The 14889-nt window shown below is 39.5% G+C and overlaps 1 protein-coding gene across 1 annotated transcript in view; it reads left to right on the top strand.

The window, feature by feature from the left end:
- Positions 1 to 3877: 3877 nt before the first annotated feature.
- Positions 3878 to 14889, top strand: part of ANKRD7 (ankyrin repeat domain 7) — a gene marked incomplete at its 3' end in the record, with an annotated part of 45288 nt that continues 34276 nt past the window's right edge. Inside the window, exons 1-5 of the mRNA XM_004389642.1 lie at positions 3878 to 4119; positions 11819 to 11933; positions 12107 to 12280; positions 13149 to 13255; positions 13870 to 14007. Coding sequence (XP_004389699.1) covers positions 3878 to 4119; positions 11819 to 11933; positions 12107 to 12280; positions 13149 to 13255; positions 13870 to 14007 — 776 coding nt within the window. The remainder of the gene's footprint in view (positions 4120 to 11818; positions 11934 to 12106; positions 12281 to 13148; positions 13256 to 13869; positions 14008 to 14889) is intronic.

The raw sequence follows: 14889 nt of genomic DNA, 5'->3' as shown, positions 1-14889 counted from the left end.
TGGAGCAGTTCTATTCTGTAACACATGGGGTTACCATGAGTCTGAATAGATTTGCCAGCAACTGGTCTGATTTTTTTGCATATCTATAAAAAACATGTTGAATTTATCAAAAGTGTTTTTAGCTCAGAAGGTGATATACGATGGGAGTTATTTCTCTTATTACATGTTTCTAAAATATGCTAATATTTGATGATTAAAAAATGTATATATTAAAAAAGCTGGTGTACATACTTTCTATTACTGTTAAAATTTAAACCATATTCAAGTTGTTAAGAAAAAACAAAAAAACAAACTCTTTGCCACTGTGGAGTCGATTCTGACTCATAGCAACCCTACAGGACAGAGTAGATCTACCCCATAGGGTTTCCAAGGCTGTGGAATTATGAAAAGATCACAATCCAATCAGAAGTTTTTTTCCCCACCTTTTTGCTGTAGTTAAAGATTCGACTCATAGAAGATATACAGATACAATGTGCCCTACGTGAAGTTACTATTTAAAGGTTACAAAGTCCCAGGAGCTGAAGAGTCTTAGTAGAAGAAGAACTCCACATCTCGCAGGAGATGCAGACGGTGTCCAGCTCCAAAAACCAGTGGAATTGAGGGCAGGAGAGTGCGCCCCTCCCAGAATCTACCCCACCTCTTCCTGGACGTGCCCGTGGGTCACGCTGTCCATACTACTTGTTCTTTTTGTCTCATTCGTTGAGGCAACTGATATACATTTAAAGAAAAAAAAAGTACACTTCTGCCACGTGCCCGACGCGGCACTCCTGTGGACTGTTCGAGCTTTTTTCGCGCGACGCAGTGCCCGCAGGTAATCCCACGTGCGACGCCCCCACAGCCCCTCTTCTGGCCTAAGGAAGAGCCGGAGGGCCGCTCGCCTTTCCCTCTACGGAAGACCAAAACCTTGTTCATACCCTGGGGAGAGGTGTGAGGGTCGCCTGGAAGAGGGGAGACGTTCCCCACCTCTCCTCCACGCTTTCCCCCCGCCCTCTGATCCCCACATGAGGGCTAGGTTACCGGAGCAGGTCTTGCTGCGGCGTCTCTACGGAGAAGTGCCACACATCACAAATCCGAACAACTGAGGCTGGGTACGACGCTAAACCTAACAGCCCGAACTCCGCTAGAGTAAGCTCTGCGCATGAGCATACCAGTCCATTAGCCGTAGCAACCCAGTGTGCATGCGCCGGCTCCGGTCCTCTAATCTTGGAACTGTCGGTGGGCGGCAGTGTCCATACCTAAATCCGCGCCTTTCTTGCACAAGATCAGGGACTTGTGCCGACTCCTGACTCCAGGACTGTGAAGTCCTTGTTCCCCAGAAACTTCCCCCAAGCACTTTGCTTTTTTTTTTTCTCAATACTTTCCTTGTCCCACTTAATTGCAGAAGCCTCAATCCCAGGGTTCACTCCGCTCCCGCATCCCTCTGGCTCCCTCAGCTAGTGTTTTGGAAACTTAGCGCAGAGTAAGACTAGGGAAAGGAGCCCTGGAGTTTGAACCCACCAGCCGCTCTGCAGGAGAAAGATTTTGCAGTATACTTGCTAAAGATTTACAGTTTTGGAAAAGCAATGGGGCAGTTTTACTCTGTCCTAGGGTCACTGTAGGTTGGAATCGCTCCACAGCACGGGGTTAGGGGAGGTTTTAGAACCCTGATGCTCAGCACCCCGCCTCCCCCCCATACTTCGGAATGTCTGGGAGTGGGAACCAGGCTTCAGTGGTTTTTAGAGTCCCAGGTGATTCCACTGAGCAGCAAAGTTAGGGAACCACTGCTCTAGTTCAAAGTTGCTCAAGATTTGAGGGGTCATTCCTAGACTTAAAGGAGCGCTGGTGGCTCAGTGGTTAAGCGCTGGGCTGCTAGCCAAAAGGTCACAGGTTAGAGCCCACCAGCCATTCCAGGGGAGAAAGATGTGGCAGTCGGCTTCCCTAAATATTTAAAATCTTAGAAACCCTGTGGGCAGTACTACTGTGTCCTATAGAGTTACTATGAGTTGGAATCGACCGCATGGTAACGGGTTTTGGTTCAGGATTCGGGAGCTCATGCAGCAACCCCTGTCCCCGCGGTGGTTTCAGAGATATGGGAGCATGTGTCCCCATGGAGAAACCTTTGAGGAGAAAAAAGTACTGTACACTGTCCAGATTGGGGAGGGAGGGGGAGGCATTTCTGCAGAGTTCCTAATGCCTAATTTACATTACATGGAGGAAATTGGGGCTATAGTTAAGAAGCTCGAAAATTCTTCTAAGTGACTGGGTTGGAATTTGAGTCTACTAAATATTTTACACTTACTACACATCAGTGGAAATCAAATATATTAAGGAAGTGCAGAAGTTGCTGAATTTTTCTCTTATACTGTTTGTAAAGGACAGAAAAGATAATTTAAAGACCTTTATAGTAACTTATTAAAACCAAGATCAAACCCGTTGCCTTTGAGTGATTCCGACTCATAATGACCCTATAGGACACAGCAGAATTCCCCCATAGGGTTTCCAAGGCTCTAGTCTTTAGGGGGAGCTCTGGTGGTGCAGTGGTTAAGCACTCGGCTGCTAACCAAAAGTCAGCAGTTCCAATTGACTCGCGATGGCAAGGGGTTTGGTTTGGTTTTTTAATCTTTAGGGAAGCAAACTGCCACATCTTTTTCCCGCAGAGTGAGTTCGAATCTCCGACATTGTGGTTAGCAGCTGAGCGCTTAACCACTGCATCACCGGGGCTCCTTCAATGACTGCCAACTTCCCAAATTTTTGCCCCCCCCCAACTCAGGACTGACAAGAGACAGAGGTTCTCATCAGACCGGCAACCATTTGAACGAACTTTGCTGTGGGTTATTAATAAAACCAGATGAGTTCTCAATTTTTTCGTACAAAGAGCTTGTCTGATCTAGCATTGTTGGACCTGCATCCAGAGGTTGTCGCTCAGGGCAGAAAGGTTTTAGATGGGTAGATTTAACTAGGGCTGTTATTTAGGCAGAGCCCTGGTGGTACAGTGGTTAAGAGCTGGCTGCTAACCAAAAGGTCGGCAGTTTGAATCCACCTGCCGCTCCTTGGAAACCCTATGGGGCAGTTTTACTCTGTTCTGTAGGGTGGCTATGAGTCGGAATCAACCTGACAGCAACGAGTGTGGTTAGGTTTGGTCATCTAGGCAGACAAATAAGAAAAGAAATGGATTGCGGAAGTACTGAAGTATACATGAGAATGATTATAATGACTGACCACAGAATTTAACCTAGGTAAGTAGGAAAGTGAGGACGTGGGGTAGGAGTGGTCAAGGTAGGTGAAAAGATGGTAGGATTAATGGACTGTAGGTGCAGTGAGTTGGAAAGATTTTTGGAGTTTTGTGACTAGAGAAAATGAGCTGGAAATATGGGAAATGGTGTTTAAAAAGTAGATTTGAAATTGAGAATGGAGGAATTTCAGTTTTGTTACAGAAAAGTTGTAGCATGTGACCATGAAGGTGAGAGCCTGGGGGTAGGCTGAAGGGCAAGGTCACAGGAAGAGATCTAACCCACCACGAGGAAGGTAATCCCAGTTTGAAAGCTTCAAACCGTTAAGTTCATCCTTGAAGAAGGAGTTATTTTGTAAGAACGCTAGTAGGTTTCCATCCAAAGGCTCAAGAGCCAATAGGAAGACTGCCCCGGGTACCTGGTCACAATGAGTCTGGCTGAGGCTCTCGACGTTGCCGGGCGACAGAATCCGGTGCGCAGCCTCTGGCATGTGGCCGTACGTGCTTCCGCTATGCGGCTCTTCCGGCTTCCGGTCTCCAGCACACTTCAACTCTCCGTCTGGGGCGACGCCCGGCGGCAGACCCTTGCGAGATGGGTCGCCAGGTGGAGGGGCATGTGTGCTGTTAGGAGCTACCTGTACAGCCTGGGCCAGCTGAAGGATTGCCGCCATGAAGAAGTTTTTCAGCTTCTGGCGTAGGAAGGATGAATCTCGCAGCTGCGCCTCAGACCTGCAGATAGGCCCGGCCAGTAGTCGATACCGCTCCCGCCCCCAGGCGCAACCGGGCTACAACCTTCGAGATAGGGATTTAAGGAAACTTCATAAAGCTGCCTCAGTCGGGGATTTGGAGAAGGTGCAGGAGTGCCTTCACCTCAAGAAACATGATGTGAACATGCGGGACAAAGAATACAGGTGACCAGAGCAGAAGAGCCAGAGGGTCATGAAAGGCAGCGTGCAGGGGAAGCTGGGGTCACTGGGGCCTCCAACCAGAAGCAGGTTATGTCTAGGCGACTCCACTGGTTGTCATACCTGGTTTCAGAGTTGAGAGGTTGCCTGGTAGCCATTGGCACAGGGTCATATTTCAACTTTCAGCTTTTTTATTTTTAAAGTACTTCCTCGGATATTTAAGGTTTAAACCGTTTCTGCTGTACCCAATTTTGTCCACTCCTCCCACTGCCTTTGTCTCCACTAGGAGTCACCCTTTTCCCATCTTACAATTTTGTTGTTTGGTATAGATTGTCCCCAGCCACCCAACATTTACCCTATTTTACTAATGTAATAATGAGAAAATAGTAGAGGCACCCGTCTAGAACAGTGCTTATTAAGGTTTTAAGACTTCGAAATACCAAGCAACATTTTTAATGTGGATCACTTATGAAAATTTTCTTCAAGTGCAGAAATCCTATCCTTAACAATTTACTTAAAAAACAAAACTTAATTTTTTACGTTGAGGAATGAAGTTATGTGTTTGGCATTAATATTGGAAAATATGTACTATCTGTGTCTGCTTTAAAATCTTTCATGGGAAGGTTTCCAAGCCACAGGGTATATACAAAGCGTCGTTTTTCATCACAGTTGGGTAACTTGGAAACTGTATGGTTATGAAGAGGATTTGTATTTAGCTTGCTGGTGGTTTTACCTATTTTAATAGAAACGAGTTATTTACTTTTGTGTCCAACTTTTATCCCGCACCACTCCACTGAATTACTTTATAGAGGCCATGGAAAACATTGATACGACTTAATTTTGTGGCCGATTTCAAGTTCCCAAAGTGATGTCAGCTGGCTTGAAAAATTCTTGAAAATTTAACAGTCGATTTGTGAGAGCCACTCTCTCCAGAACAGCACTGCTTAGGCATCTCATGCTTAACATGTCCCCAAACTGAACTCTTGTTATTTTGCCTCATACCTGCTCTTTTCTTTCTATAAATGGCATATTTTTTCTTCCAATTGTTTAGGCTAGAAGACTGGAGCCCTTCTTGACTCCTTTTCTCCATCTTCTATCTGATTCAACAGTAAATCTTACTGGCTCCACCTTCAAAAAATATATAAAATTTGATGATTTTTTCCCACCTTCCCAGCTACCATGCTAGTCAAAGCCGCTATTATGTTTTACCAAAATTACCACATGGCCTATAAACTAATCTACTGTCCTTTTCTCTTTTCAGTTTATTCTCAGCACAGTAGCCAGAATGATCCTGTAAGTGTGTGTCAAATCATGTCATTCCTTTCCTTAACAATCTGCAATGGCCATGTCATTAAGAGTAAAAGATAGTCCTTAAAATGGCTCATACAGCCGTACATGACCTTCAACTCCACCCTGTTACCTCTCTGATACTACTTTCTACAACTCTCCCTTTCATTCATTTATCTTCGGATACACTGGCTGCCTTACTTTTCTACAAAAATTCGGGAAATGCTTTTAGGGCCTTTGAACTTGCTGTTGCCTCTGGCTCGAATGCTTTTCCCCAGATTGTCACATTCACTCACTTTCTTCAGGTGTTTATTTAATGGTTCCCTTGTCAGTAAGACCTTCCCTGGCTGCCTTAATCTCCAACTGCAACCTCTTTCACTGACATTTCCTATCTCTTCCCTGCTTGATATTTCTCATTAGCTCTTAACACTCTCTCATGTAGTTTATATATTTTACTTATGTTGTTTTTGTCACTTTTCCACTAGCATGTACAATCCACTAGAGCAGGTATTTTTGTCCATTTTGTTTGCTGCTATATACACAACACGTAGAACCCTACCTAACACGTAAGTGCTCAGTATTTTTTAAATAAATGAATGAAATGATGAATACATACATATACACACACACAGACATACATATGATACTTTAAATATACTATTCAACAATAAAAAGACGTAAATGACTATTACAGACAGCAACATGGATAAATCTCAAAATCATCATGCTAAGTGAAAAAAGCCAGACACAAAGACTACATATGGAATGATTCCACTTACATGACATTCTAGAAAAGACAAAACTGTATCAGTGGAAAGCAAATTAGTAGTTACCAGGGATCTTGATGAGGGGAGAAAACTGACAGCGAAGGGGGCCAAGAGAACTTTTTGAGATGATGGAAATATTCTTTATTATGATTATAGTGGTGGTTATATGACTGTATATATGTCAAAGTTCATAAATTCATACACTTGTTTTTTGGTATATAAATTACACCTCAGTGAAAATGAATAAAAAATTTCAAAGCTGTATATTTCTGTTGAAACAGGAGTGACTCTTTTGAAAGTATGAGAAATAGTCCAACTAAAATTAGTTTTCTTTGTTAGACTGTCTTGAAAGTTTGAGTGATAATTTAAACTTTGTGTTTCATGCCTGCCTAGATAGATTAGTTCTCGTTTTCAGATTTTGTGCAAAAGACCTTAGGAGTATATTGCTCCACAGTTCCTTAGAAAGCTGAAGCTTTTGTGGCTATTTCATTTTACTGAATTTGTGGTTGATTTCTAAGTTCCTTGGAGCATGCAGATGGGCTCTGAAATTTTTATAAAGGGTTTCATTGTCAAAGTAGGTTTTATACTTCAATTGGAAGAGTGAAATTATCTAGCTGGGGTGCAGCAGCCACTTTCGGAAGACCTATTGGGAATTACCCAATGCCCTTTATTTTCTCTAAGACAGAGCAATGTTTTTTTTTTTTTTTTTTAAATTAATTAAAAAAAGAGAAGTGGAGTTGGAGGCACAGGTGGATCTCAAGATTGAGTAAACAACAACAAAAAGTTCCTTGGAACTAAATTCTTGAGATATGTATAATAGTGGATGAAAGAGACAGATGGAAATGTTTGCTAGGAAAGAGTTATCTTAAGTGGACTTAAAGCTATTTAGCCCTGTGTATTTTAGTTTAGGCTGGAAAAACTTTCTATTACACAAGGAACTTTATCCTTATGTCAAATTATGGATGTTAACAAAAAGATTTTAATGAAAAGGAAAAAAGCTTTTCTTGTAAAAAATGTTGAATTATTGAGCCAAACTATGACAAGTAGTTTGGAATTAATGGCATTAATAGAAAGAGATACTTTAAGCTTCAAAGAGGGAAGTTGATAAGACAAAAGGAAACTTGTGTTAAAGGGACTTTGGCCTTTGTTAAGATTTAGAACCAATGGGTCGTTATATATAGTTTGTCATTAGTGGAGGAATTAGAGTTCTTGATGGGTATAGTTTTTCATCAGTCTTTAAAAAGTTTTATTGTGGTAGAATATATATAGCAAATATATATATTTACACTGAAGGCTTGGCAAAAAACAAGTCTCCAGGAATTGATGGAATACCAATTGAGATGTTTCAACAAACGGATGAAGTGCTGGAGGTGCTCACTCACCTATGCCCAGAAATTTGGAAGACAGCTTCCTAGCCAACCGACTGGAAGAGATCCATAGATGTGCCCATTCCAAACAAAGGTTATCCAACAGAATTTGGAAATTATCGAACAATATTGTTAACATCACACGCAAGTAAAATTTTGCTGAAGATCATTCAAAAATGGTTGCAGCAGTACATTGACAGGGAACTGCCAGAAATTCAAGCTGGATTCAGAAGAGGACGTGGAACAAGGGATATGATTGCTGATGTCAGATGGATCTTCGCTGAAAGCAGAGAATACCAGAAGGATGTTTATCTGTGTTTTATTGACTATGCAAAGGCATTTGACTGTGTGGATCATAACAAATTATGAATAACATTGCAAAGAAAAAGAATTCCAGAACAGTTAATTGTGCTTATGTGGAACTTGTACATACACCAAGAGGCAGTCCTTCTAACAAACCAAGGGAATACTGTTGTTGTTGTGAGGTGCCATCAAGTCGGTTCCGACTCATAGCCACCTACGCATGACAGAACGAAACGCTGCCCGGTCCTGTGCCATCCTCACAGTCATTGTTACGCTTAAGCCCATTGTTGCAGCCACTGTGTCAGTCCATCTCATTGAGGGTCTTCCTCTTTTTCGTTGACCTGCTTTACCAAGCATGATGTCCTTCAGGGACTGATCCCTCCTGACAACATGTCTGAAATATGTGAGATGTAGTTTCACCATCCTTGCTTTTAAGGAGCATTCAGGGAACACTGAGTGGTTTAAAATCAGGAAAGGTGTGCGTCAGGGTTGTATCCCTTCACTGTAGTTATTCAATCTGTATGCTGAGCAAATAATCCGAGAAGCTGGACTATATGAAGAATGAACATGGCATCAGGATTGGAGGAAGACTCGTTAACAACCTGTGTTATGCAGATGACACCCCTTGCTTGCTGAAAGCGAAGGGGACTTGAAGCACTTACTAATGAAGATCAAAGACTACAGCCTTCAGTATGAAATACACCCCAACATAAAGAAAACAGAAATCCTCACACTGAACCAATAAGCAACATGATGATAAACGGAGAAAATACTGAAGTTTTCAAGGATTTCCTTCTACTTGGATCCACCGTTAACGCCCACGGAAGCAGCAGTCAAGAAATCAAAGGTCATATTGCATTGGGCAAACCTGGTGCAAAAAACCTCTTTCAAGTGTAAGCAAAGATGTCACTTTGAGGAGTAAGGTGTACCTAACCCAGGCCGTGATATTTTCAGTTGCCTGATATGCATATGAAAGCTGGACAATGAATAAGGAAGACTGAAAAAGAATTGATGCCTTTGAATTATGGTGTTGGCGAAGAATATTGAATATACTGTGAATTGCCAGAAGACTCTCAACGAGATGGATTGACAGTGGCTGCAACAATGAACTCAAACATAGCAATGATTGTGAGGATGGTGCAGGACCAGGCAGTGTTGCATTCTGTTGTACATGAGATCGCTTTGAGTTGGAACTTACCTGATGGCATCTAACAACAACAACATATATAGCCAAACATTACCATTTTAACCATTTTTAACGTTTTTAAATTTACAATTCAGTGACATTATTTACCGTTTTGTGCAAGCATCACCACTATCCATTTCCAAATATTTTCGTCACCAGAAACTCAGTACTTTAATCCATAATTGCCTATTACCTGCCTCTCCCACCCTCTGGTAACCACTAATAAATTTTTGCTTTTGTTCCTTTTCTTGTTCTAGATATTTCATGTTTGTGGGCTCATAATATTTGTCCTTCTGTGACTGACTTATTTTAGTCACTATAGTGTTTTCAAGGTTCATCCATGTCATATCTAGTATCAGAACTTCATTTCTCTTTATGACTCAATAATACTCCATTATATTCAGTGATTTCTTTTTTAGGATTCTTATTAGAATGATTGGAAAGCTGACTTAGTAAAAACGTAAAAGATTTACAATTTATTTTAAATTTTTAGTTGTGTTTAGATACTGGATAGTTATAGGTATGAGGAGACAACTCTCTCCTAGAAGCTCTTTTGACTTGTCAGGGACTGTGCTTATTATTTTGAGAGTAAGAGTTCCCTGGAAAGCTCCAGTTATTTCTAGGGGTCAGTAAGTGTCATCGTGGTAGCTTTTTGTAGAAGGTAATCTTTTTGGTCAGGAGTGGTATCAATCTAGAATGACAAACTTGTAGGTTCGTATGTGACAGCGTAAGTTAAAAACATGACAAAGTTGAGGTTGGTATGTCTCCATCAGAAGGGTGCAAGAATGTCTACCAGAAGATCTAGAGTTTGGCAGTGCCTCACTGACTTCATTTTGTGCCAGAGACTAGTCCTCAACGCTGTCAGTGTTCCAAAGAAAAAGTCAAGGAAGCAGATTCCTGACAATCAAATGCACTGAGAGCTGAAATATAACAGGTATAAATAAAACTTCCAATTTATTGAGTATATTTGTTTCTAGTGACTAGATTCCCTGTGTGTCCCTTACAGAGGTCCCTTTCCTGGTATCAGAATTACTGAGAAACCAAATTAGTCACCAGCACTTTGCTTGGTAAGGATGGAATCACACCAAAGTGAGGTAGATAGATAGTTTTGAGGGATGTTCCCTGCAAACCAGGATGTCTAATGAATCAGTTTCGTCCTACACTGAAATGTTCTTTTCCAGTTACTGGGAAGTATGGGTTCCTTAAAATCAGGTTTTCTGTTCCATGGAGGATGTTAATTAATCATGGGTAATGTCTGGTTCCATTCTTTCATCCAAGGTGACCAGTCTCTTTCTGAGTATAGTCTCTGCACCCAGAGGATAATATAATTGACTAGATGTCTGCTGTTTAAACTAGTTACATTATAGCCCTGCCATCTACAGATTACATTCAGGTAACCTTGACTGGAATTTTAGCATTCCCAAATTGTTCAGAGCTTTTTTTATATTTTCTTAATTTACTATATGGTAGGTTATATCATCAAGTATAGATCTTCCTGGTTTAATTCTTTCAAAGTTACCTTATTTTTAAGTTCTTAAGGGCCATCTTTGCTGCTCCTGTGTGTCAGTAGCAGGTCTGTTTAAACAAAAAAAACCAAACTCATTGCTGTCAAGTCGATTCCGACTCATAGCAACCCTGTATGTTCATGCACCCATAAAGTACTTTGAAGGACCTGAAGTAAAGTGGGGAAACGGCATCTAAGGTGTGTTGTTTGGGATATGGGCAATCTATACATGGATTCTATATTATAAAGTTGGGATAAATTGTTAGATGCCGTCCAGTCGGTTCTGACTCAGCTTCCCTATCTATAACAGAATAAAATGCTGCCCAGTTCTGCACCATCCTCACGATCTTTGCTATATTGGAGCCCATTGTTGCAGCCACTGTGTCAGTTCATCTCATGGAGGGTCTTCTTCTTTTTTGCTGACCCTCTGCCAATCATCATGTCCTTCTCCAGGGACTGGCCCCTCCTGATAACATGTCCAAAGTAAGTGAGACGAAGTCTCATCATCCTCACTTCTAAGGAGCATGCTGGTTGTACTTCTTCCAAGACAGATTTGTTCATTTTTCTGGCAGTTCATGGTGTATTCAACATTCTTCACCAACACCGTATTTCAAGTGCATCAATTCTTTGATATAATATCAACTTAAAAAAGTTTATTGAGGGCAAGGCTAAAAACTGTAAAGTTTAAGTGGAACTGATTAGTGTTCTGTCGTGTTTCATGAATGTCGTATAGAGTAGGCTTCTTTGAGAAGTATAAATTAGTGAAATAACTTAAAATTAGGTTGAGATCTACAACTGGGAGAATCCTTAGTGTTTTTTTTGTGTTCATTTCTCAAATACAAATGGCAACTTTAATAGCTGGGCAAGCTGAGAGGAACATACTCAGGAGCAGAATGGAACTGAACAAAGGCAATGTCCCTTCCTTCTGTTAAGTGTTAGATGTATTCCAGGTTTTGGAGATCATTTGTAGTTTTATTGGGATACCTATCTAATTTTATCATCCTTCCCAAGGCCTAGATACCATTTTTGATGTTTGGAAAAAATACTTTTTCATATCATTATAGTTAAGTTTTCCTTGAATAAAACCAATTAAATATTTCACATCCAAGACATTTGCACAGCCTTTTTAATTTGGTAAATCTAAACAGATAATCTAAAGTTTGTGTAAATGTAAATAAGCACACGGTGCAAATACCTTAACACAATATAATCTGGTTTGATCATGGGTACAGTAAGTAACTTCTCAAACTAAGACTTATCTGTAACTTTGTGTTTTGTTATGTTGATATAGGACACCTTTGCATCTGGCCTGTGCTAATGGATATACAAGTGTTGTGTCTCTCTTAATTGAGAAACAATGCAAAATGAATGTCCAGGATAGAGAAAACAGATCTCCATTGATTAAGGTGTGTTCTAATTTTTCCTGTTCAATTGTACTTATATGTGGAATATGCTTGAGTTCTTCCCTAGTTGCCTTTTGTGGATTTTCATACATTAAAACATAGTATTAAACATTAATTTAACCTATCATGTCCTAGGTATTAATTTTGTTACTCATGTACTCTTGTTGTGTTGACAGGCAGTACAGTGTCAGAAGGAGAATTGTGCTACTCTTCTTCTAAACCACGGTGCAGACCCAAATCTCGTAGATTTTGATCTCAATACTGCTCTTCATTATGCTGTCTGTGGTCACAGTGTTTCATTAGTAGAAAAACTGCTTGAACACAAAGCTAGTCTTGAAGCTCAAAACAAGGTAGTCTTCTATTTCTATGTTTTAGAAAACTTATATTTTAGAAAGCTACTGAAGAAGATATTCATTGCAGATAATTCATGTCTGTTGAAATACAGATTATATAAAGAATGAGTTTCCCAAAGTAAAATTGAAAAGGAGAGTGAGACGATCAGAAACTAAAAATTAAAATTTTCCTTTTCAAAAAGTCCTCATTTCATTTCAGATTGTAATCCCAACCTCCAAAGTAATATCATATTTAACATGATACCTCTCTAAACTGTTATGTCAAATGAGAAATATTTGATTGCTTTATACATGGGTAATGATAAAAATCATAAGGCCCACTTTTTTCCTATTTTATTTATATACTCATGAATAGTGATAAGAATAGAGTTGAATTAGAAAATCACTTATTAAACTAAAAGTGATCCAATTCTCCTGTTGAGACATTATGAGAAATTGATGAATATATTTTTACTTTTAAGTATCTTGACACTTTAATGATTTTGTCTACATAACAGCCTAAAATAAGTGCCAACTTTGGAGATTCAAATGAAGAACTATGGAAACCCAATTGTGACAACATTATGAAGTGAATTGGTAGTATGTAATACTTATATTAAATGCAATGTGTTCATCACTTAAGCTCTCCAGGTTGCTCTTGCCCACAATTTGAATTAAGCCTAGTAATGTAGAAACTCTAATTTATTTTTTGATGGCCCAACCTCAATTTGTTTTCTTAATTTTTGCATAAAAACCTTAAAAAAATTAAAGTGTATATTCAGAGGTTTCTTATAAGCACAATTATTTTTAAAAATTTAATTTAAATCTAAAATGCATGTAATGTTGGTACAATATTTTATATGATCATTTTGAAATAATTTTTCAGGATGGATATACTCCACTTTTACTTGCTATTACAGAAAATAATGCAGAAATGGTAGAATTTCTTCTGAAGAAAGGGGCAAATGTGAATGCTTCAGATAACTCTCAAAGGTATAATTAATGGAGTCAAATGAGATAGCATAGAACTATTAGTACCTAAGGGGATAAGAATATATATATTCTTATACATATAATATATATTACATTATAAATACATTACATATTGTATGTATGTATATGTATTTGATATTGGGAAAATGTTTGATCACATGACTTATGATTTTAAGCAAATTAGCTAGACTCTTAGAATCTGTTTTTTTAATCTGTAAAATTAAACAGTTGGACCAGATTGATAAGCTATCATTATTATTTTTATAACATTAGAATCTTACGTAGAAGCCCAATTCTAAATTGCAGCTCCTGTAGTTTAAGTGGAGGGAGGGGGGAGGCCCATAGCCCCAGACACTTCCCTCTGTAAAATTTTGAGCTATATCCTTTAAAGTGCTAAGGTTCCAGGGATCAGAGATTGAAAACCATTGAGCTAGCTGCTTACTTAGAGACTCTTGATCTTTACATCTGTGATTGGCATATCTTTTTGAGCAGATTTGCCCTGGCTCTTCCTGATAGAGAGCCTACATTTGAATAGTAAATTGAGAAGATCGACTTTTAGAAAAGATACATGTTTAAGATCCATAATTGACATTTATTTATATCTCTTGCTCCAGAACAGCCCTTATGATTGCTCTCAGTGTTGAACCAACAAGTTTAGTCAGTCTTATTCTTCAGCAAGATGTGGACCTATCCCGCCAAGATATTTATGGATTCACAGCTGAGGAGTATGCTTCTTTTAATGGTTTTTCTATGTAAGTGATACTGTATAAAATCCCTATTTATCTTTTAACAATTGTGTATTAAAATATCAGTTCTTTATTTGTTTTGTTTTTATGGGCTACCGTTTGCTCTGGGGAAACTATATTTCCCTTTCTTGTATTTCCATGAGGGCACTTCTGTTCTACCACTAGGAGGAGGCAGCAGAGGAAAAGTCCCTAATTGCTCCCTACATTACCTCACTCACTCAGCGTCATGTGAAGAGCAATGGCGGATGTGCCACTAAAGCTGCCCTTGCCAAGGTTGCCAGTTACACCCCAATTATTAAATCCAGTGGGTATTTTTTATCCCTTTTCTTACTTGTTCCCTCTATTGGTCAGTCTTTCTTTTTGACATTTTCAGTTCTCTTACCTTCCAAGATACTATTTAATTTTTCATTCTTTTACCCCTTCGGATTTTCTTTCTTCTTCTCTATCACGAAAACAATCATGTTTTCATCATCTTTAAATATTGAGTTTTTTTTAGTGTTCAGTCCTTTACCTTCCTTAATTCTCACTCTATATACTCTTGGCTACGTAATCTTCTTCATAACTTCAAGTTCTGGCTGCATGCTGACAGTTCCCTTATCAATATTTCCAACCCATGCTACTTTAATCATCCCCAGAACAAGGTAAGGTATAGATGTATAAATATGTCTTTGCACACAAATGTATGGATGTAGTACATAACACACTGGTTGTTGTCAGGTGCTATTAAGTCGATTCCAACTCATAGTGACCCTATGTACAACAGAACAAAACACTGCCCCATCCTGTACCATGCTCACAGTCATTGCTATGTTTGAGCCCATTGTTGCAGCCACTGTGTCAGTCCATCTCATTGAGGGTCTTCCTCTTTTTCACTGACCCTCTACCTTA

Source organism: Trichechus manatus, unplaced genomic scaffold (assembly GCF_000243295.1).
Source record: "Trichechus manatus latirostris isolate Lorelei unplaced genomic scaffold, TriManLat1.0 scaffold00251, whole genome shotgun sequence".
Taxonomy (NCBI): Eukaryota; Metazoa; Chordata; class Mammalia; order Sirenia; family Trichechidae; genus Trichechus; species Trichechus manatus.
The sequence above is the reverse complement of the archived record's forward strand: the minus strand, read 5'-3'. Positions and strand labels throughout refer to the sequence as shown.